The 24,514-nt window shown below is 40.9% G+C and overlaps 1 protein-coding gene across 5 annotated transcripts in view; it reads right to left on the reverse strand.

Moving 5' to 3' along the window:
- dop1a (DOP1 leucine zipper like protein A) overlaps positions 1-24,514 on the reverse strand; it is a 224,271-nt gene that overhangs the window by 177,371 nt on the left and 22,386 nt on the right. For all 5 annotated transcript variants that reach the window (XR_010963688.1, XM_067989164.1, XM_067989163.1 and 2 more), the window contains exons 2-4: positions 12,181-12,372; positions 5,028-5,209; positions 3,950-4,120 (exon numbers count right to left, since the gene is read on the reverse strand). Coding sequence is in view for 4 of the 5 variants with exons in the window: in XM_067989164.1 (XP_067845265.1) it covers positions 3,950-4,120; positions 5,028-5,209; positions 12,181-12,318 (491 nt within the window). In the remaining variant the exon portion in view is untranslated. The remainder of the gene's footprint in view (positions 1-3,949; positions 4,121-5,027; positions 5,210-12,180; positions 12,373-24,514) is intronic.

Genomic DNA, 24,514 nt, shown 5'->3' on the forward strand with positions numbered 1-24,514 from the left:
GTACCTGCCTACCAAATAACTTTCTGTGATATCTACTGCTCATTGTTTGCTTGATGATTTTTTTAAAAAAACATTGGAGTACTGTGATTGGCTTGTGGAAACTGACAAATCTCCTCTGTCATTGGTCCCCAGCAACCTGAGAGTGTAACAAGAAATTACAATGACAAAGTGTTATTATCATGTATTTTTAACTGAATGGGCTATAAAAAATTTCTTTCAAAAATATATTACCAGAGCCATAAATAGAATATAAATTGGGAATGTTCAACATTTCCCCCCAATCATAAAAATAATGCAAATGTATTAATAAGGGCATAGCAGGAACTTCGATCTTCCGTGGCCTTTCGCATGGTAAATCAGATAATATGCTGCTTTGTAAGAGGGTGATAGCATGTAATGGAGAATGTTTTATTCTGCTAAGGTGGATCGGTGACACTTCAAGGCCACAACTATAATTGTTAAGTAAACAGAGGCACAGAGTTTAATTATTATTTAGCCAGGGAACTTTTGAGATTGAAATAGGCTGTTCAGTTTCAGTTTGCAGCTCAGAAGTAGCTAGCATTTTAAAATTGCTCTTGAGCCTGTATACCAGAATCCAGAATGAAATGTCTGGGTTCCTTTGTCTTAAGTATCGCCTGTTGTGAAGGAGTTTTTCCTATGTACAATCCAAATAATTGGCTTTCTTTCACGATTTTGTAAAGATTGTTGGTAGTAGTTTGTATATGAGCCAATGAGCTGCAAGAAATTTGCTGAGAATAAATTTGCTTAAACATGCCCGTGGTTAAGTGTGACACAGTGAGCACGATGTCTGAAGTGCAATAAAACAAGATGCATGCACACGTACCTTTTTTTAAAATTAGAGACTAGTGGATCATTATCATTATCATTGCTGGCCCACCTCCCTTTGGAGTATCCAATTAACTCTTATATATCCTCCTTCCTTAACTCCATTGTCTCTCGTCACCCTAAACCTTTCATGCACTTTACTTTCAAAGTTCAACATAACTTGTGTTTTTAAAAGAACTGAAATTAGGATAAGTAAAGACTTTCCCTCCTCTATCTCTCACAGGTGTCAGTAACTACATTTTCTATCTGTCAACAAAACATAGGTGGACAATCAGTGGCTTCCTATTTGCTCAAAATTCAACTTGTTTTTTGAAAAATTAATTCAAATTAGGATGAGGAAGGACACTAGGGATAATTTTAACCTAACTTGCTGGGCGAGAAACCCCCGTAATCAAGTGGAACGCCAGTTTTACAGCCCACCCAATATTACTTATTTCAATGGAGAGTAAAATCGGGCGGGGTGTAAAACCAGCGTTGCATCCAATTTCGTTAGTTTCTCGACGGGTGGGTTAGATTAAAATTTCCCCCACTGTCTCCGCTTAATATGTTTAAAAAGTTTACAGAACAAAATCTAAAACAGTTGTATATTCAGTGCAGTCTGTCTTTTTTTCTCTCTCTTACACACACTCTGTTTTAAGAAATAAACACTCAATATAAACTTCACGTGAAAAAAGCTTTTGGAACTTGTCCTCTAGTTTTTCTTCAATAATTTTGAAAAACAAAACTGCTAGAAACTGAGGCAAAATATTCCAACACAGCTGATTAAATGATACTGGGTGTGTTTCATACCATTGGATATACAATTGCTCAGACTGCATAATCTGTATTCAGCTAACCGTCACATCTTTGGGTAAAAATATCAAGTCAAAGCCAGGCTTTTGGGAGAGGCTAAGGCCCTCAAGTAGAAACTTTAATAAACACACAAAGATATAAAAGACAATTCAATGGATAAATGTTATCATGTTATTGTGAATTATGTATTTTTTCATTTTTAAATTTCATTTAAAATCTTGTTCTGAACATTAGAGATTGTTGTTACTGAGGGGAAAAATGATATGAGATTTTTCTCAGAAAGCACTTCAAGAAATTTGTGACAAATAAATCATAAAATGAACATTTAAACTCCTATTACAGTGCCGCCTACTGGCATCACAGTGAAATGTAACAGGCAAGTGTGGACATTTTAACATGGGAATCTCCATCGGAAATATTTACAAAGTTGCTTTCAATGGAGTGCATGACCAATCCAAGAGTTGTAATATATTATAAAAGAATGAGTTTTTAAACACCAACATTGTTGAGCACAAAACTGGTAGAATATGGAGCTATTAGACATAGCTAAGAGTTATGGACGATCAGATGATATACAAGTTTTGTGCTATCTTAAAATTCTCGGTTATGTCAAGCATCTCTTTATTTCATTTGTTTTGTAGTGTACAAAGTCAGTGTTTATACACTCATTCTTTTTAAAGGAACTACTGGTTGATCGCCCCTGCTGTTTCTAAATGTAGAGAGAATGTTTTCCTCCTTGGAAACTGATCAAAAATCTGCCCATACTGCCTTTCTGTACGCAAGCTGGAAGATCATGTCTCAGGAATTCTGCCTGGTTAGAACTTTGGTGGCTCCCGACACCTTTAGTGGGAATGTGGTTTAATTTGGCCCATCACCACCTCCTCAGGACAATTAGGAATGAGCAATAAACTGCATTGCCCACATCCAGAGAATAAAAAAAAAATCTATATTAACACATGAATCTGAAATACTTCTTTGTAAATATGGGCGCATAGTGTTTCTCTCTGCCAGGTGGCTGCAGCAGCTGATTCGCATTAATTATACTGACCCATGGAAAGTCTCAATACCCCACAGATGCAGGATTTGTATCTGAAACAGATTTCTCTAGAGGCTTGAGGAAGTTATCATAGTGACTTTTATACCGACAGGAATCTTACCCAATGAGATGCTAAAATTCACCATTAGAATTACTATGGAACTCGACACTTAGTGCCTACCAAATTCTACTCTAACTCATGCATTCTAAGTTTTAAAAAAAATTTACTTTCCAAATACTAACACACTTGCCTTGATATGAAGCGCCAGATTTTGTTGTCAAAATAACGGTGAGGCTAATGGCACTTGCCATTATTTATACGCAAATGATACAGCAACTTCAGACGAGGGGCGGATACGCGGTTAAACACAAATATCCAAAAGTTGCTGTCCGAGTTGCATCAGTCCGCCATTAGCTTCGCGAAAGCGGCATCTCGCTCTCTGCCTCACCATTGAAATGCATTGAATGGCATGAAGTTGCTGCATTTGCATGGTAAATACAAACTAAATTCGCCACAGAACGTTAAGTCTTGTCCATTTCAAGTTGAAGTACCCTTTTAACGTGATAAGTGTTAATTACTGCCAATCAACCTCTCTGGCACAAAATTAACTATTACAAGTGTGGAGTCTCATTCCTTAAGGTATTAATTGTTGTTGGCAATTTCAAAAATGTCAAATTTAAAATTTAATATTTATTTTAAAAAATTTTCCTTTCTCTCTCAATCCAATCTTTTGTTCCTTCTCTTTATTTCTCTTTCTGTACCTGATTTGACATTGAATTCACCCACTCTAATTTACACTTCCTTCTCAGTTCTTGCACTGTTTATTTCTCAATCCTTCAATCTGATTGGTTAATACCATGTTGCTGCCTTGTTCACTCAGGTCCTAGATGCCCGGTTTCCCTCGCTGAGCGGTTACCATCTCGCACTTTCAGCAACTTGCCATGCAAAAAATTGAAAAACCTGAACGTGCAAGGGCAAGTCTAGCAAACAGCAGATGCCATTAGATGCCCTGCTACGGCAAATTCTGGCCCAATGCCTCATCACACAAACATTGCAAAGTACTTTACACAATTAATTACAAGTCGTGATCCTGACTATACATTTAGCACTTATTTACTATTAAAAAAGCCTCACAACTGAATTATGCAAATTTATGTAACTTAGATATGTGATTGAAGTAGGGACTTTCAAATATCTTGACTGCTCATCTCCCTGGGAGTTTTTTCCCCCTTGAATCACATTTACATACATGCAGCAAACAACTGCCTACGCACCTGTCATAGTACTCGGAGCCTTCTTCCAGGCCAGGTAACGCCCCAGTCAACAGTCCTTGCAATCCTGGCTTCAGAGTTTTACCCAGAGGCAAGAAATAGACTTCATACAAGCTCAATAGCGCAGGTTTGACAGACATGGCCGCATTGGCAAGAAGAGGGAAAAGGCCAGAACTGAGGAAAGAATAAAATAATTTGCAAACATTCAGGGCTGTTAAGAATCAAATTCTCCCCATCTCTCCTGAAGGCACCAATTCCTGCTGGAAATATAGTTTTACCGTCAACAGCATCCCTCCTGTACTTCAACCAATAGCTAATTTTCATTAGTGAGCCTAGATACTGAGGGCCACCGGTTACTTCACGGTGGAGGGCATCACAGCAGAGACAGAATGTTCAATTACTGTCCATATGCGGATACATTCTGGTGGCAGGAATCCACAACTGGAAAATCCATTTAATTCTAGCAAGTTACAATGAGTGCATTATGTGGGCGGTGCTGTCAAGGCTGCATTTATTGCCCATTACTAAGTTACCCTGAGAAGGTGGTGGACCTTTTTCTTGATAGCAATTGCTTTTACCACTGAGTGGCTTCAGAGGGCAAGAAGAGTCAACCACATAGTGTGGGAATGGAATCATATGTAGGCCAGACTGGGTAGCGATAGCAGGTTCATTTCCCTGAAGTACACTAATGAACCTGTTGGCTTTTTATAACAAAATGGTAGCTTTTATAATCATGTTTTCCGGTGCCAGCCCACAACTTGCCACGTACAACCCCTGGGTTGTTAGTGCAGCACCATAACCACTGCACCACCATATTCACTACTGTTATCATTTTTAAATTAGTCAACATTTAGAATTATTTGTACAAATTATGTGGTAGGCAGTGTTAAATATTCAACTTTGACAAGACCATTGTAGCCAGATGCAGCATTGTTGCACGCAGTTTTTACAGTCAAATCATTTGCTCAATATTTTGGATCTTATGGTGACCCATTACCTATAATTATTCATACATTTCTAGCTTTCGAACATGCAACTTCCATTTTTTTTTAAAGAAAAAGATAACTAACATATGGCCCACCTGTACAAGAAGAGATCTTTGGCCAGCCTTTTAGGGCCAATGATTTTAAAGATGATTTCATAGGTTTCTAGGGCTTTTCGGTGAACACCACTGGGCAGAGCTGGGTGAAGACACTGGGCCAAACGCTTGCCAATAGTCAGTTTCTTTGGGACTACCTGGTACTTTGCATTGTTCTGTAAAACCTGTAAATATAATAAAAGTGATGATCGGTCACATGATATTCTATACTGAGACTATAAGCTGGGCTTGACGTTCAAATCTGGATGACTGGACTGAATGCTGATTCTCTAGTTGTACAATTATTTTTAAAATTTGCACTAATACTACACAACTCAGAAGTTGTGCATATGTGCATAACAAATTACAAAAAAAATTGGTTTAAAATGAAATGATAGAAGGAACAACACAATGACAGTGCAGAAGAGAATGGTGGGGACAGAAAATCTGTCCTTCAGGTTAAAGGAGTCAAAGACACCTGGCCAAATCAGCAATGGCATTAACATGAACTTAACTTAAAGTGAACAACAGTTCTGCACACATTAAAATAAGCCAGGGAACAACTTTTTAAAAAGGTCAGTTTTTAGATGCAATATGACCTTTGTGCACATGCCCTAAGCAAGACATAATGTAACCTATTTCTTATTCACTAGCAGGAATTGAATTTCTGATTCAAGTATACAGTGCAACCCCTATTATCCTTAGCAAATCAAATATCTTAAGTGTCCTGGAATTAATTTCGCATATTTCTTGGTCATCTTAAATGTCTGGAAAATGCAAGTTTCAGCCTTCTCTTTTTGATTTCCAAGTCACATTCAAAATACCCAAAAAAGTTTGAGTGGTAAAAACAAAATTAAACTAAAAGCTGCTCTAAGATCCTTCCACTGTAGGGAGTATGCAGGATTGCAATTGGGTCAAAGAAACAAAAAAGGGGATTGCAGACTAGACAGTTAGCAGATAAACAGTCCTTTGATTGCCAGAACCAAAGGTTTAAATCCAGTCTTGACTAATGCTCCAAAATTCTCTCTGCCAACTGTGAAATGAATGTGGAGTCTCAATAGAATTAAAAACAGCATGAGCCCACAGTATAAAATTGCCCAGGGTGACATAAATTAGCTTTTATCAGAGACACTAATAAATCTAGCTAATATAGAAAATCCACAGTGGTGTCAGATCTTAGGCTGGGGCTAGGGTGCATTGTTGGGACAATTTAGATGGGACTTTGCATTGTTATACATTACGTGACCTGGGATTACTGAATGCCAACACCGAACATACAAAGTAGAAAACTTTCCTATTCACTAGTATTTATATCCTGCATAAGGATAAGCACTAAAAAGGAATTACTACATCATTCTTAAATAGTGACCTGAAAATGATCACATTATTCTTAGTACCTGGGAATGATCTTCAGCAGCTGCACAGTAAGAGACAGACAATCTCTTGCAGTATTGGAGTGAGTTGGAGTACAGTATATGCTGTTTTAGAACAATAAGAGTCCGATGCCATGTAATGCACAATGTATAATCAGGGTCACTGAATAACAAATTGCCATTTTATTTCTATATGCTGGAATTGTTAGTACTATTATCCATTTTTCTGTGAAAACTGTAAATCATCAAGAACAACTTGCATTCTAGTGCTTTAATGCAGAAAAACATCTGAAGGTGCTGCACAAGGAGGAAATGGTCATTCACTACACAGGTGGGTTAGGAGAGGTGAGCAAAAGGTTGATCTAAGAAATGAGGTTTGAGAAGGCAGGAGGGAAGTAAAGAGGTGGACAAGCTTAGGAAGGGAGTTTCAAAAAGTGTGAGTGAAACAGGTGAAGGCTTTGCCACCAGAAGTGGAGGGAAGGTGGGTTTCACAGGAAGCTGGAGAATTGAAGGGTACAGGAGCAGTTCCAAGATTGGGGGAGGCTGCAGGGATAGTGTGGGGCAAGAGTTTGAAGGAATCTATAAATGAGGACAAGGATTTTAAATTTGATACATTTGAAGAGTCTATGTAGGTCACCAACAACCAAGGTGATGGATAAGAATGGCTTAGCGCGAGACAGAATGCACGCAGCAGCATTTGTATAGCACCTTTCATGACCTATGGACATCCCAAAGCGCTTTACAGCCAATGAAAATTAAGCGTATAAAACAACACTATTATTCTGCTGCTAAAGTGTTGCTGTGTGCCCCTTTACAACTAAACAGTCTAATTGGTGGTAAGTAGACATTGTAGCAGTTTATTTTCTGTTCCCAGAGTTTATCCTGTACATTGCAAATGACTGTCTTTGTTTCTTTATACTTTTCTTTTAAAAGTGTAACAGAAATTAGTATTAGACAGTTTGTGATGGACAAGAAATGTGCATGACTGTAAAGTTTTCAATGAGATATAGATAAATAAATAAATAATACAATGAGTGAAGGGGATGATGTCGCTTTGTTGGGAAAAAGCTTTGCTCCTTGAAAAAATTATTAATCGCAGTGCTAAAAGCTACTAATTCCTACTAATTACCACTTCACTTCTCACAATGCATGCAGTTTAATGTAAATACAAATCAAGATCTTACGGTAACGGCATTTTGATGACTACTTTAATGACAAACTATTCAGTGGACAGATTTCACTTTTTAATTAGGACTTCAGTTTTGAAATTCAAACATCAGTATTTCTGAAAATGCAGTGCCTTTTAGGAAATCCCATTACTGCACAGTGTCTCCAACAAAAGTCCGGTTGACCCACAGTACTATTATTTTATTCAGCAAACTGCCAATTACATCAAGCAATATTCCAAGCCAGACTGCAGCAAATTTTTGTACCATGATTAACATTAAAAGCATTTACAACAAAACTGTGGAGGTCACCACAGCTGAACCCAATCCTGCCATCGCCTGGTTTTCTCAGATTACATCTGCAAAACAAACTGGTTTAGAACTGAAACGCATTCGAAAATGTTCAGTACTTTATTAACTTCAGTAAATGTCTCACTGGGAGTTTCAATCATAAAATTCAACACTTGGTACAGCACCCATTTCTCCCATTCACCTTCATTACCGACTACTTCCAGATGTCAGTGCAACAATGCAAATCACCTTGAACAGCACATTTCTGCTGAAAGGTAAATCAGAGTGAGCCAGGAACCCCCCCCATCAGTAGTTCCCAAATTAGATGCACATGCTGGGGCCCCACGTTACAGTTCTAAATGATTTGAGAAAGTTTCCATACATCTATGTAAAAAAAAGACCCTCGAAATGAACACTCGGACTCTGCTGACAAATGATTCCCCTGAATCTTGGGAATGCCCAGCCATCTAGCAGCAACCATTCCTATGAAAACCACTGCACGCAGCCCCTTACTGATAGTTACGCCAATGCTGAGTGATAGCAACAGTAAGTCACAATTAAAAATGTAAAGACTAAAACAGCAAGAGCTTGAGTCTTTCTAGGTCACAGTTAACTTCTTTGCTTGGATATTTTTTCCGTACTAATTTTATCTGCCAATGTTTTGCTCACTCCCCAAGACATTTCGGATACCACTGCCTTTTGTGCCCCACTACCTTGTCAAGGTGGCTATTAGTCACATGTGGGCCTTCAAAGGGAGTGTCAACAGGTTACCCAAAGTGCAGGACATCACAGCCAAACACAATCCTGTCCTCACCTGATGTCCACACACATGCACTTTCCAGCAGAGATCATTGGTCAGTAGTTAGTGAAACCCCCGATCAAATTTTCCTACCTTAACCAAGGCCACCTGCAGCACCTAACTCTTATGCGGACAGAAATCAGATAACTGAGCACATATTGCACCAGAGACCTTCCAAGTCTCTACAACTGAGCTACTCAGCAACCCATAAAATGATGGCCTTGCCTAGATGTTTAATATCCAGCCAAGAAGCTCCTTGGCATAAAAGCAGCTCTGCCTGCTTTACAACAGGGTGAAAAGCTGTATGAAAAACTAGATATGGCATTTTAGAAGCCATGAAACTCTGATGACAGTTTTTAGTTTTTATTTGGCATCAAAAGGGCTGAAGGAAATCTCAAATGTTGTACCTGTTGGTAACAGGAAAATATAATATCCTCCACAAAAACAGAGTATCTTGGGCAGCAGAACATTTAGTATGTCAATAATGGAGTGTCCTGATCGTTTAGCTGCCTGGGTAATACTACCCATACTAGCCTGAACACCATCAGTTGCGGGTACCGTGGTGTAGTGGTTATGTTGCTGGACTAATCCAGAGATGAGTTCAAATCCCATCAGCAGTTTCAGAATTTGAATTCAGTTTAAAAAATCTGGAAATAAAAAACTGGTATCAGTAAACATGACCATGAAGCTGTCGGATTGTCATAAAATCCCAACTGGTTCTCTAAGGAAACCTGTTGTTTACCCAATCTGGCCTACATGTGACTCCAGTCCCACATCGTTGTGGTCGACTCTTATCTGTCCTCTGACGTGGCCTAGCAAGCCACTCAGTTGTATTAAACCGCCTCAAAGAATAAGGCTGCCCACCACCATCTTCTCAAGGCAATTAAGGATGGGCAATAAATGCAGCCTCGTCAGTGAAGCCCACATCCTGACAATGATTTTTTAAAAAAAAGTTATGAATGAATCTGATCTAATAGCCCAGAGAAGATGGCACTTTTATTTAAAGAGTGCCTTGTGCATGGAGGTGAAAGAGAAGCTCTTCATAAGCTACAGGAATTGTATAGAATTAGTCAGGCACGGATGGAACAGAAGCAAATGGATCTCAGTTCCCCTAGACCAGTCGTGGACCATGAACCACGTTAGTTTACTTAGGGCAAGAGGGAAATTAAAGTGTGGAAAAACATGAGATATAGATGAATCAACAACTTGCATTCATATAGCACCTTTAACGTAGTAAAACGTCCCAAGGCGCTTCATAGGAGCATTATCAAACAAAATTTGATACCGAGGTACATAAGGAGATATTAGGACAGGTGACCAAAAGCTTGGTCAAACAGGTAGGTTTTAAGGAATGCCTTAAAGGAGGAGAGTGAGGTAGGGAGGCAGAGAGGTTTAGAGAAGGCATTCCAGTGCTCAGGGCCTAGGTAGCTGAAGGTACGGCCACCAATGGTGGAGCAATTAAAATTGGGAATGCGCAAGAGGCAAGAATTGGAGGAGCGCAGAGATCTCGGAGGGTTCTAGGGTTAGAGGAGGTTACAGAGATAGGGAGGGGCGAGGCCGTGGAGGGATTTGGAATCAAGGATGAAAATTTTAAAAATCAAGGCGTTCCCGGACTGGGAGCCAATGTAGTTCAGCAAGCACAGGGATGACGGGAGAACGGGACTTGGTGCAAGTTAGGATACAAGCAGCAGAGTTTTGGATGAGCTCAAGTTTATGGAGGGTGGAAGATGGGAGGCCAGCCAGGAGAGCATTGGAATAGTCAATAGAGGTAACAAAGGCAGGGATGAGGGTTTCAGCAGATGAGCTGAGGCAGGGGCGGAGGCGTGTGATGTAACGGATACGGAAGTAAGCGGTCTTGGTGATGGAGTGGATATGTGGTCAGAAGCTCATCTCGGGGTCAAACAGGATGCCAAGGTTGCTAACGGTCTGGTTCAGCCTCAGACAGTGGCCAGGGACAGGGATGGAGATGGCGGCTAGGGAACGGAGTTTGTGGTGGAGATCAAAGACAATGGAGGAAATTTTTGCTCATCCAGTTGGTCAAGCAGTGTGACAAATGAGAGACAGTGGCAGGGTCGACAGGGGTGGTGGTGCAGTAGAGCTGGGTGTCGTCAGCAAACATGTGGAATGTGTGTTTTCGGATGATGTCACCAAGGGCAGCATGTAGGTGAGAAATAGGAGGGGGCCAAGGACACAACCTTGGGGACTCCAGAGGCAACAATGCGGGAGCGGGAAGAGAAGCCAATGCAGGTGATTCTCTGGCTACTACTGGATAGATAAGAATGCAACCAGGTGAGTGCAGTCCCACCCAGCTGGACGACGAAGGGGAGGCATTGGAGGAGGATGGTGCGGTAAAACGTGTCAAAGACTGCAGACAGGTCGAGATGGATGAGGAGGAATAGATTACAATGGTCACAGTCACGCAGGATGTCATTTGTGACTCTGATAAGGTCCGTTTCAGTACTGTGGCAGGGGCAGAAACATGATTGGAGGGATTCAAACATGGAGTTGCGGAAAAGATGGGCACGGATTTGGGAGGTTACAACATGCTCAAGGACTTGAGAGAGGAAAGGGAGGTTGGAGATGGGGCAGTAGTTTGCAAGGACAGAGAGGTCAAAGGTGGGTTTTTTGAGGAAGGGGGTGATGACAGCAGATATGAAAGGCAGGGGGACAATACCTGAGGAGAGGGAACCGTTAGCAATATCAGCTAACATGGATAGGTTTTCTACCCATATAACAATTCGAATGAATCTAAAGCCCCAAGTGGGAACCAATATGCAAGTGTAGCAAAATGGGGCCTAGTGTATAGCATTGAGCCTCATCCACTACTTTTGAGAAGCTACATGAAGAACGATAAACCACTTTAGAGAAATCTGGGATCTTTTCCAGGTATATATGTATATATATATATATATATATATATATTGAACCAGATTTTTTTTCTGACTTGCTTGAGTGATGAGAAGCAATTCCAGCTTCACTGTCTTGACAACCCGTAATGATCCACCCATTTTTAGGGGCAGAGGTAAGAAGAGTTGGATAATTTGACCCACACAAGATTATCAGATTTAGTTCTTAAAGGGAACATAGTCCTGCTGATCACCTACATTTCACAGCAGCCATGTTTTAGTACATGAAAGAATGAATAAGGAATAATGTACCCGTTTACCATCAGATTATCACCTTTTGCAAAGTTTAACTACTAGCTTCCTGGGTGGAAAGTAGACCTTGTCGAAATACTGGTAAATGACCAATGAAAAAGTTACAAGTTGTGACTAACTTTCTTATTAAAAGTGCTGAAGCAAGTCAATTAGTTGACCTCAAAGAGCTGTCTAGCATGCAGAGAATATGAAACAACCCAAAACATAGGTGACTCACTGTACTATATTTTAACATGTATAAAGGTCAATACTTGTGTAATATTTAATAGTAAAATTGGAGATATTTTAGAGACAAAGAGCAGTAAATATCTCCTTCTCAACAGCTCATCTACATTGATTTTGGAAATTCCAATTTCCTACTACAATTACCTTGTTGAGTTTACCCAGTGCAGATATTAAATCTGCCCATTCACTGGAATACTCAAAGCTTTTCAGTGCTTTATCCACCGCTGCTACATAATTTCTGTACTTGGAGTCGCCCAGTAACTCCAGTTCCTCCGTGTTCATCCTCCTTAAACATGCACCTGATGTCCAACTCCAAGCTCATCAAAGATTGTTTACCTGAAATATTTAAAGAAAATTTTACAGTTTCAAATAACAGGTGCGAGGAAAAACATTTTAAAATATTGCAAGACAAACCCTGTTTTAATAAAGAAGCATATTTAAGTGCATGATTTTTGTTTTGTAAATTAGGCAGTTCCAAATTTCCGCACAAAAATACGAACAGCTCATTAGAGTGAGTGTCTAGCTTAGTGCACATTTTCAGAGATCATTTCAATCTAAGTTGCTCCCATCTAATGGACCTTGAACCCAATTCCAAACCATTGAAACTACTGAAGCAGTGTCTGTAGTACTGGCATTCCCTTTGTGATTTTTAGTCACTTAGATTAAACTGATGTGGTATGGCCTCCAAAGGGAATAATCATTCTACCCTGGAGATTCAAGTGGGGCAGAGGAAATGACATACAAAAAGACCTAATGCCTCACTTGTCAGATCCCAATTTTACACAATTTAGCTTACCTTAGATGAAGTTTTAAAGTACCAAATATAAAGCAAGGTAAACCTTCTCAGCAATTACAAAGTGTAATGCATTCACTAGTCCATTACCTCAAGTCGCACTCATCCAAGCCCATGACTAAATGTACTGATCTGGCTCTAGAGCAGTGTGTTAATTTTGGGCACACAAATTTCTTTATAAAAAAAAGCAAGCTGTCATTTTGCCAAAATAGGAGATTTTGGTGCCATATTTTTATATGACTTTAGATAGACGGTGTAAATAAGATTTAAAAATATCTGTAATGGAAGTTCATTGTTTCTGTTGAGATATAGTCAGACAGATAAACAGATGTAAGCTCACATTCTCTTTATTCCATTAATATAGACATAAATGTATATTGGATATATTTCTATCTCACTTTTCAATTGAGTTCATTTATTTATTTTTAACCAACATATACTATATTCCCAACACCTAAAATATACCACAATACGTAATTACACCACATAATGCTCTTCCCTTTAGAAATGGAGGAATGGGACTAACTGGATTGCTCTTACAAGGAGCTTGCACAGGCTCGAAGGGCCAAATGGCATTCTTCTGTGCTGTAATGATTCTATTCTATGAAACAAATCTCCAACTTACTGAGAGCAATGCCACAGGAGATCCAGTAGCAAATGAGTCATTTGTAGTATACATCTATCACACATGATGACATACTTTATTACAGATGCAAAACAACCTTTCTTTAAAAAAAATGAAAGTCTATTATTTATCTGGTACCTCAGAAAAAGTTACTGACCTGCAGGCTGAAATTCACTATCAGTTACAATTGCCCTCAATAGCCTACAATTACCTGGATTTACTTCTTTTAAAGTAGTTGCTTTAAAAGGACAGGCCAAGTTAGCAGATAAGCATCACAGCCATGCTCCAGACCTCAGACTACCTCTAAGCAAAGGCATGGGAGATCTTCTACTTTCTTTTTTAAAAAAGTGAAAACAAATTATGTCCAATTCTGGCCACTGCACTTTAGGAAGGATGTGAAGGCCTTAGAGAGGGTGCAGAAGAGATTTACTGGAATGATTCCAGGGATGAGGGACGACAGTTACGTGGATAGACTGCAGAAGCTAGGGTGGAGCTTAGAGCAGAGAGGGTTGAGAGGAGATTTGATAGAGGTATTTAAAATCATGAAGGGTCTAAAGAGAGTAGATAGAGAGAAACGGTTCCCATTGGCGAAAGGGTCAAGAACCAGAGGACATAGATTTAAGGTGATTGGCAAAAGAACCAAAGGTGACATGAGGGAAAACTTTTTTACACAGCAAGTGTGTGGATGGCCCGACTAGAGAGGGGGCAAAACTTGACCTCCTCTTGGGAAATAAGGAAGGGCAGGTGACAGAAGTGTTAGTGAGGGATCACTTTGGGACCAGTGATCATAATTCCATTAGTTTTAAGATAGCTATGGAGAAGGATAGGTCTGGCCCAAAAGTTAAAATTCTAAATTGGGGAAAGGCCAATTTTGATGGTATTAGACAGGAACTTTCAGAAGTTGATTGGGAGAGTCTGTTGGCAGGCAAAGGGACGTCTGGTAAGTGGGAGGCTTTCAAAAGTGTGTTAACCAGGGTTCAGGGTAAGCACATTCCTTATAAAGTGAAGGGCAAGGCTGGTAGAAGTAGGGAACCTTGGATGACTCGGGAGATTGAGGCACTAGTCAAAAATAAGAAGGAGGCATATGACATGCATAGGCAGCTGGGATCAAGTGGATCCCTTGAAGTGTATAGAGATTGCCGGAGTAGAGTTAAGAGAGAAATCAGGAGGGCAAAAAGGGGATATGAGATTGCTTTGGCAGATCAGGCAAAGGTGAATCCAAAGAGCTTCTACAAATACATAAAGGGCAAAAGGGTAACTAGGGAGAGAGTAGGGCCTCTTAAGGATCAACAAGGTCATCTATGTGCAGAACCACAAGAGATGGGTGAGATCCTGAATGAATATTTCACATCGGTATTTACGGTTGAGAAAGGCATGGATGTTAGGGAACTTGGGGAAATAAATAGTGATGTCTTGAGGAGTGTACATATTACAGAGAGGGAGGTGCTGGAAGTCTTAACGCGCATCAAGGTAGATAAATCTCCGGGACCTGATGAAATGTATCCCAGGACGTTATGGGAGGTTAGGGAGGAAATTGCGGGTCCCCTAGCAGAGATATTTGAATCATCCACCGCTACAGGTGAGGTGCCTGAAGATTGGAGGGTAGCAAATGTTGTGCCTTTGTTTAAGAAGGGCGGCAGGGAAAAGCCTGGGAACTACAGACCAGTGAGCCTGACATCTGTAGTGGGTAAGTTGTTAGAGGGTATTCTGAGGGACAGAATCTACAGGCATTTGGAGAGGCAGGGACTAATTAGGAACAGTCAGCATGGTTTTGTGAGAGGAAAATCATGTCTCACGAATTTGATTGAGTTTTTTGAAGGGGTAACCAAGAAGATAGATGAGGGCTGTGCAGTAGACGTGGTCTACATGGACTTCAGCAAAGCATTTGACAAGGTACCGCATGGTAGGTTGTTACATAAGGTTAAATCTCATGGGATCCAAGGTGAGGTAGCCAATTGGATACAAAATTGGCTTGACGACAGAAGACAGAGGGTGGTTGTCGAGGGTTGTTTTTCAAACTGGATGCCTGTGTCCAGCGGTGTGCCTCAGGGATCGGTGCTGGGTCCGCTGTTATTTGTTATTTATATTAATGATTTGGATGAGAATTTAGGAGGCATGGTTAGTAAGTTTGCAGATGACACCAAGATTGGTGGCATTGTGGACAGTGAAGAAGGTTATCTAGGATTGCAACGGGATCTTGATAAATTGGGCCAGTGGGCCGATGAATGGCAGATGGAGTTTAATTTAGATAAATGTGAGGTGATGCATTTTGGTAGATCGAATCGGGCCAGGACCTACTCCGTTAATGGTAGGGCGTTGGGGAGAGTTATAGAACAAAGAGATCTAGGAGTACAGATTCATAGCTCCTTGAAAGTGGAGTCACAGGTGGATAGGGTGGTGAAGAAGGCATTCAGCATGCTTGGTTTCATTGGTCAGAACATTGAATGCAGGAGTTGGGATGTCTTGTTGAAGTTGTACAGGGCATTGGTGAGGCCACACTTGGAGTACTGTGTACAGTTCTGGTCACCCTATTATAGAAAGGATATTATTAAACTAGAAAGAGTGCAGAAAAGATTTACTAGGATGCTACCGGGACTTGATGGTTTGACTTACAGGGAGAGGTTAGACAGACTGGGACTTTATTCCCTGGAGAGTAGGAGGTTAAGGGGTGATCTTATAGAAGTCTATAAAATAATGAGGGGCATTAATAAGGTCGATAGTCAAAATCTTTTCCCAAAGGTAGGGGAGTCTATAACGAGGGGGCACAGATTTAAGGTGAGAGGGGAGAGATACAAAAGGATCCAGAGGGGCAATTTTTTCACTCAAAGGGTGGTGAGTGTCTGGAACGAGCTGCCAGAGGCAGTAGTAGAGGCGGGTACAATTTTGTCTTTTAAAAAGCATTTGGACAGTTACATGGGGAAGATGGGTATCGAGGGATATGGGCCAAGTGCAGGCAATTGGGACTAGCTTAGTGGTATAAACTGGGCGACATGGACATGTTGGGCCGAAGGGCCTGTTTCCATGTTGTAACTTCTATGATTCTATGATTCTATAAGTGGTTATGATCTGGAATATACTGAGTGGGTGGTGGAGGCAGATTCAATTATGGCTTTCAAAAAGGAATTGGATAAGTACTTGAAGGGAAAAAATTTGCAGGGCTACAATGATAGGGCAGGGGAGTGGAGCTAGCTGGATTGCTCTTGCACAGTGCCGGTACAGACTCGATTGTCCAAATGGCCTCCTTCCATGCTGTAACCATGCTATGATTTTTTTCTTCTATGATTTTAAATTTGAACTATTTTACTAAACAGTAAATATAATCAATCTGTTGGGTATTGGATAAGATTGAAAGATTTTTGTTAAGCAAGGGTATTAACGGATACGGAACCAAGAGGGTAGACGGAGTTAAGATACAGATCAGCCATGATCTAATTGAGTGGCGGAACTGGCTCAAGGGGCTGAATGACCTACTCCTGTTCCTATATGGATCGTGTGGTGCCTTTCCACCTCTAAAGCCTGGTTTGAGTCTGTCAAGGTGGAGATAGGATGAAAGTCTCTTCTCTTAAGTCAACTGTGAGTCTTCCACTATGAATTTGTTCAGTTAAAAATTAGTCTAGCAGGAACAGGGCCAGAACAAAAGTGTTCATCACTTCACAAATGTGCAATTTGATCCAGGGAGGCATGATGTGGGAAATGGGAACATTCACGCTGGTACACTAGGGATGCTCTTCTGACTCTGGACTTAATGCACATCTTTGGGAGACAGTAGAATGTGTTTTACTCTGCATTAAGAAAGAAAGACAGATTTGCATTTATATAGCACCTTTCACGACCTCAGAACGTCCCAAAGCGCTTTACAGGCAATTAAGTACTTTTGAAATGTCGTCACTGTTGTAATTTAGGAATGCTCCACCTGCCTGGGTGTGTTTACCTTCAACACTGGGTACCTCAAATGAAGAAGTGTTCCATTTCCCAATAGCAGACAACCTTGACCATGAGCACAAAAAAAATGAAGTGCGTCTCCAAACATTCACCCTCTATTCTCTGGGTGAGGCAGAAAATTAGACGTTTGCTATAGATAGTTAAGCTTATTCATGCCGTTTAGCAGAATTGAAACCACGCAGAATTGCACTCCAAAATGTCTGACAAGGCACGTGGAAACAATAATCTTGCACTAGATGCCTCCAGCAAGTTCACGTGATTAGAAAAAAATCTTCCAGTGGAGCAACTCAAAAACTTCAATAGTTCAATTCTATCCAGAATGCTAAAAAAATTAACATGGGGCCCTAATGTAGTACATGCAGGACCTAGAACAGCATGGCCAAGAACTTTTTTTCAACCATAGAACTTTACAGAAGTATCATAAAAGCACTCCTGAGTTAAAGTATGCTGGTGCATATAACACTGAAATCATATCTTGACCAGCATTAGTATTCAGGCTTTCACCAGTCTGAGCGAGGAGATACTCGAGTGCATCTTTTGTGGATTAGTTAAAGATAAACACTGTGTCCTTGGAAGGGTCTATGCATTCGCCCTGCCCTTCTTCCAGGAAGCTTCTTGAGCAATTTTTTTTGCTATCAGAGAAAACAACATGGTTTTATGGGGGGTGGAGGGAGATAAGGAAAGTGGAAGAAAGCATAAAAGTTAGCCCATTTAATAGTCATAAATACATAATACTGTTTTTTAAAAACTGGAGTGAACCACTGTAATCAAAAAAACTGTCTTAGGAACAAAGGAACAGGAATGAGCCAGTCAGCTCCTCCAGTCTGTTCCACCATTCAATTAGATCATGGCTGATCTGTACCTCAACACCATATCCCTGGGTACCCTCACCTAACAAAAATCTATCATTCTCAGTCTTGAAAATTTCAATTGACGCAGCATCCTGTAGTTGGACATTACCTTAAACCTGTTTTTTTATATAAAAATGTTGAGAAAAATCCAGCACAAGAGCTTCAGAGTTCATAATGTCACACATTTCAAGTTGTGAGTTCAAGTCCCACTCCTGAGACTGGAACACAAAATCTAGGCCGACAATCCAGTGCAGTACTAAGGGAATTCTGCAGTGTCGGAGGTGCTATCTTTCAGATGAGACGTTAAACCGAGGCCCCGTCTGCCCTCTCAGGTGGATGTAAAAGATCCCATGGCATTATTTCGAAGAACAGCAGGAGAGTCCTCCTGGTGCCCTGGACAATATTTATCCCTCAACCAACATCACTTAAAAAAGATTATCTGGTCATTATCTCATTGCTGTGTGTGGGACCTTGCTGTGCGCAAATTGGCTGCCGTGTTTCCTACATTACAACTGTGACTGCGCTTCCAGGAATACTTCATGGCTGAGAAGTGCTTTGGGATGGTCTGAGATCGTGGAAAGCGCTATATAAATGCTAGTCTTTTTTTTTTAAATTTCATTCAGTTAAGCACAGGAGAACAAATCAGGATACTAAGCACCCACATCAAACTGAGTGCAGGACCTGATGGGAGTATGAAACCCAAAACAAGTCAGTTCAGATCTCAGACCAAGGCCGGTGAAGAGAACCAGAAAAAAAAGGGTAAAAAAACCCTCAAAGATAAATACAAGAACAGCATCCAGCTTTGCTCACGAGAAAGTAGACATCTTGTAGTTGACATATAACAGTTGGTGGTGGTGGGGGGGGGGGTGGGTGAAGAAAGAGGGAAAAGGAGATGAGTCACTCAGGAGGTCAAGAGAGCACAGGCAGGGATAGGAGGTTAGAGAGATTAACTCCAGGAAAGTGAGATGAGAAGGGAGAACACTTAGAAAAGGGACTGAGACAGTTGGCTGACTGCTAGGACAGAGCCATGGACATGTGCTGAGGGAGCAGATAGGACCAGGAATTTGGAAAAAAATTGCCAGGAAGTCCAAGGAATACAACAGAGATGGGCAGGGGGTGGAGAAAGCAAAAGGCAGGGCAGACAGGAGAACAGTAAGAAGGCAAATGAGCTCGAGTCTACGGTCCAACCATATTTCATTCTCAGTGGAGAAAAGGGTAACAAAAGTTAAAATATTTTAGGCAGAGGTTAAACATTTAATAATTAAACAACAGTAACAACAGTTCAAGTATGAGGACTGGTTAAGAATTTATTGCCCATCCCGAATTGCTCGAGAAGGTGGTGGTGAGCTGCCTTCTTGAACCGCTGAAGTCCATGTGGTGAAGGTTCTCCCACAGTGCTGTTAGGAAGGGAGTTCCAGGATTTTGACCCAGCGACGATGAAGGAACGGCGATATATTTCCAAGTCGGGATGGGGGGGGTTTGACTTGGAGGGGAACGTGCAGGTGGGTGTTGTTCCCATGTGCCTGCTGCTCTTGTCCTTCTAAGTGGTAGAGGTCACAGGTTTGGGAGGTGCTGTTGAAGAAGCCTTGGCAAGTTGCTGCAGTGCATCCTGTGGATGGTACACACTGCAGCCACTGTGCGCTGGTGGTGAAGGGAGTGATTGTTTAGGGTGGTGGATGGGGTGCCAATCAAGCAGGCTGCTTTGTCCTGGATGGTGTCGAGCTTCTTGAGTGTTGTTGGAGCTGCACTCATCCAGGCAAGTGGAGAGTATTCCATCACACTCCTGACTTGTAGATGGTGGAAAGACTTTGGGAAGTCAGGAGGTGAGTCACTCACCGCAGAATACCCAGCCTCTGTCCTGCTCTTGTAGCCACAGTATTTATGTAGCTGGTCCAGTTAAGTTTCTGGTCAATGGTGACCCCCAGGATGTTGATGGTGGGGGATTCGGCGATGGTAATGCCGTTGAATGTCAAGGGGAGGTGGTTAGACTCTCTCTTGTTGGAGATGGTCATTGCCTGGCACTTGTCCGGTTCTGTAAGTATGGCTATGTCAGGCTGTTTTGCTTGACTAGTCTGTGGGACAGCTCTCCCAATTTTGGCACAAGTCCCCAGATGTTAATGAGGAGGACTTTGCAGGGTCGATTGGGCTTGGTTTGCCTTTGTCATGTCCGGTGCCTAGTGATCCGTCCGGTTTTATTCTTATTGCGACTTTCTGTAGCAAGATTGTACAACCGAGTGGCTTGCTAGGCCATTTCAGAGGGCGATTAAGAATCAACCACATTGCTGTGGGTCTGGAGTCACATATAGGCCAGACCAGGTAAGGATGGCAAGTTTCCTTCCTAAAGGACATTAGTGAATGAGATGGTTTTTACGACAATCCAGTAGTTTCACGGCCACCATTACTGATACTAGTTTTTTTATTCCAGATTTTATTGAATTAATTGAATTTAAATTCCCCAGCTGCCGTGGCGGGATTTGAACTCATGACTCCAGGCCTCTGGATTACTAATCCAGTAACATAACCATTATGCTACTGTACCCGATTGGAGCAGGAAAGGCTTTGGCCACATAGGAGTCGTAATTAGTCAGGAGGACAGTGAGTCCAAGGTCTGTCGAAAGCACATCAGAAGACAGCGATAACTTGTGTTTACCTCATCCATGAATGTCCAAGCTTGTTGGCAGGAGGTCTTTTGATAGTGTCAAGACTGTAGAATAAGAGGCACTCTTGTCTGGTCCCTCAATGGAGGGAACGCGTAATAGCTGAGTCCACTGATGCAGATGTTGGATGTTAGGGTCGGAGAATGAGATTTTAAGATATTTCTATAATGAGTTACCAAAGGCTATTTGCCCAAATACTGCAAGAAGAAATTCTCACTGTACTTGGTCAAATGCCTACTGCACATCTAAGGAGAATACGAAGGTTGGATTTCTGATTCTGTTGCTGTGGTGCCTGCTGTTGTCCCCCCAGTGGTGGATTTGGGTAAAGCATGCATTCAGTCTGGTGGCCAGTATTTTGTAGTCGGTGTTAGAGTGGGGATACAATCTGATCAACAGAAAATGGGGTCTTTGCCTTTATGTATTGGTGTGATTGAGACTATCTTGAAGATGACTGAGAAGGTTCTCATCTCTTCAATATGGTGGAAGAGCTACAGTAGAGGCACCTTCCAGTAAGGCTCATTGAAGAATCATCTGGAGCAGGATCCCTAGCTGATTCTCCCCACTCGCGAACCCAGAAACACTGAGATCTCATATGCTGTCCTGGTTGCAATTTAACTCAGCACAGACGGAGGGGTTACATCTGAAACCTTTTATATGACTCAGTATCACACGGAGTGATTCATGCACAGCCAACGGAGTCATTGGGAGAGTTTAAGAAACAAATCAATGTCATAAACATAAATGTGTGTTTTACAGTGCATTAGTCATTGCAACATAGCTTCACCCTTGCTTAATTGAAAAGCTCAACTGTGGCAGAGTCTAATTGAGTTTTTTTTCCCCCAGAAGATAGAACTCCCAAAATACTAAACAGCATTGTATTTACCTCCTGTGGACACAGTAGGAATGCACTATATTTCAGCATAAGGACATTAAAGCATTATAAACTCAGTATTACAGCACTATATTCACAAACTGGATACAGATAAGGGAGGACATTCAGCCGATCTTCACTCAGCCATCATGAATAACATAAAACTTATTTTCTGCACCCCCACTGTGTCACATCACCTGTTTCTTGTACGAGTTTAAGTTTCTTTTGCTTCCGCTACCTTATCTGGAAGCCCATTCCATGTGATCATTTTATGTAAAAGAAGTTCTTCCCGATACCTATCCTAAATTTCCCCTTCGCCAGTTTTAGCTCATGCCCCTTATTCTGGTATCCGTGCATCCCTGAAGTGGTGCTCTGGATTAACTTTGAGGGTAATTCCATGATCTAATACTCCCAGCATGGAGCCAATGCTTGCTGGGAGTTGTGATCACGGAATTACTCCTATTATCTATGCTGTTTACTTCTACAGGGTCTGATACCTCCTTTCAAGACTAAACCTCTTCAGCCTTTCATTGTAACTCAATCTTTCAACACTGGAGATCTGCCTCATGGTTTTTCTCTACCTCTCTCTGCCCTCTGCAACCCCCACCCCCCCCCCCCCATGGCTAAATGTTTTCCTCAAGTCTTAGTAATATAAGTTGAAAACACAATACTCAAGGATGTGATATGTGCACTGGACAACTTTAACACGACTTATACTTTAATGGCTGGGTAATATAATTCAGCATTTTGTTCACTTTGTTTATGCTTCACAGTAATTTGACATTAAGTGCCGACATGTTTGCCATCCTCAAACAAAACTTGTAATTAAAAAAGTTTAAGACAAACAGAAAATCCTTTGCTTACAATATTGTTGTCTTTAACTTTACTGTAATCTATCCTTTGCTGACACAGCTTAGCTCACCTTGATTAATTTAGTAAATTGTATCTCTTAATAGTGCTCGGCGCACAAGCAAGTAACGAAACAGCCACAGCAACATATCCAAAAGTTTTAAAGCTATGCTGAATAAAATGGATGGAACAGTCCTTATTCATAGGTACCAGGCACATTTTAATCCCCGTACATCCATAAAGTCTGGTACACAGGTTGCACTTTTGTGAAGGTTCTTAATAACCTGTAAACATTGGTGGTAAGATCCCAGTCAATGCATCTTCACTTAGATACATACAAAAAGTCTCAAGACTGCTTCCAGCTGTATTTTTTTCAAGATATTTTTTGTAGTTTTTAATTTTCTTGTTCACTCATTGTTACACTAGGACTTCTATATAGAATTATTCTTTTAACGAACGAACCTGCATTTATATAGCATGCTTCACGACTTCAGGATGGACCAATGTGCTTCACAGCCAATGAGGTACTTTTGAAATGAAGTCACTGTTGTAATATAGTGAAATACGGCAGCCACATTGCTGTTTGTGGGACCTGACTGTGCACAATGAGATAAATGCTCATTAAAAAGTCCTTTAGTAGAATGCTGGATGCATCTCTTGCTGGATGCGTCTGGCAATCATTCAATCATATGTACCTAGACTTATCCTGCAACCAATATGCAAGTACTACAGCATGTCTATTGGAATTGTATTTTAACTGTTAAGCATCAAAAGAGGATTTCAGTATGAAAATAAAATTTATAATACTGACTTACTCCAAAGATATGCTGTAAAATTTGATCAGTTATTCTAGTTCTGTTAAGATCCAAGTTCCCTTTTCAATAAGTAACAAATGGAGATATATATTTCACTTTCAGAATATTGTGACTTAGGTCTCACCGTCACTGCCTCTCACCATCACCAAATAAATTTTAAAAAATTTAACCTCAGCACATTTTCCTCCCAATTTCTGCTTCAAGTGAACTTAACTCACCAGAGAACGATTGCTGCCAAAAGCATGAAGGAAGATGAATTAACATAGCTGAGCTCGGAAAATTGTTGAAGAATATAGTGTTTATAAATAGCATGATATTAAGCTAGGTTAATTTGGCTCCCGCACACTGGCAGGTTCAATAAATCCTCAGACTGTTCCACAGATTAAGCAGAAAAAAGGTACAAATTTGAACAATTAGGTTTTCATCGAGGATCTATTATAAGGGAACAGCTGATATAAAGCGGTCCTGAATAATACCATCTCACATCTCTATCTCCCCTATCTTTCTTACTCACATGCCACACACAGCACAGGAGATAAATAGATAACAGGCTCGAGTAACTGGCATTATTGAATGCTATCTTTTGAAAAGTAATGCCCCCCACACATCAAATCCTTACTTCTCCCACACACATGGTGTCTCCATCTAAAACTACAGAATCCTATTCTTTCCATCCATCACTATTGCCTTTTTATCTTGGCCATTTCTTGTAATGACAGTGTGCCATGGTTAAAAGGTATCAGAGCGCACTCTGTGCCAAGGAAAGAGGTCTATTCCATTTACTAGTCCTGATGATGCTCAGGCACGCTTTCCCTCCACTGTACTCACGATCACAACAAAAATGGGACTAAATTAGAACAGCAGGATTGCATTTGAATTTGACACCAGACAAGAGCAGGATCAGGCAACACAAAGTTCAGTCGTACAGCATCAAAACAGTCTAGCACACTATGCTTTCTAACACTACCACCATTGTTGTCCATCTAAATCGGAAAAGACTGATGGGGAGCAGTAGCAGCGATGGAGAGAAGGTAAGTGCTGCTACAATTTTAGCAACTATGCAACACAAACCATC

The sequence above is a fragment of the Heptranchias perlo genome, chromosome 8 (assembly GCF_035084215.1).
Source record: "Heptranchias perlo isolate sHepPer1 chromosome 8, sHepPer1.hap1, whole genome shotgun sequence".
Lineage (NCBI taxonomy): Eukaryota > Metazoa > Chordata > Chondrichthyes > Hexanchiformes > Hexanchidae > Heptranchias > Heptranchias perlo.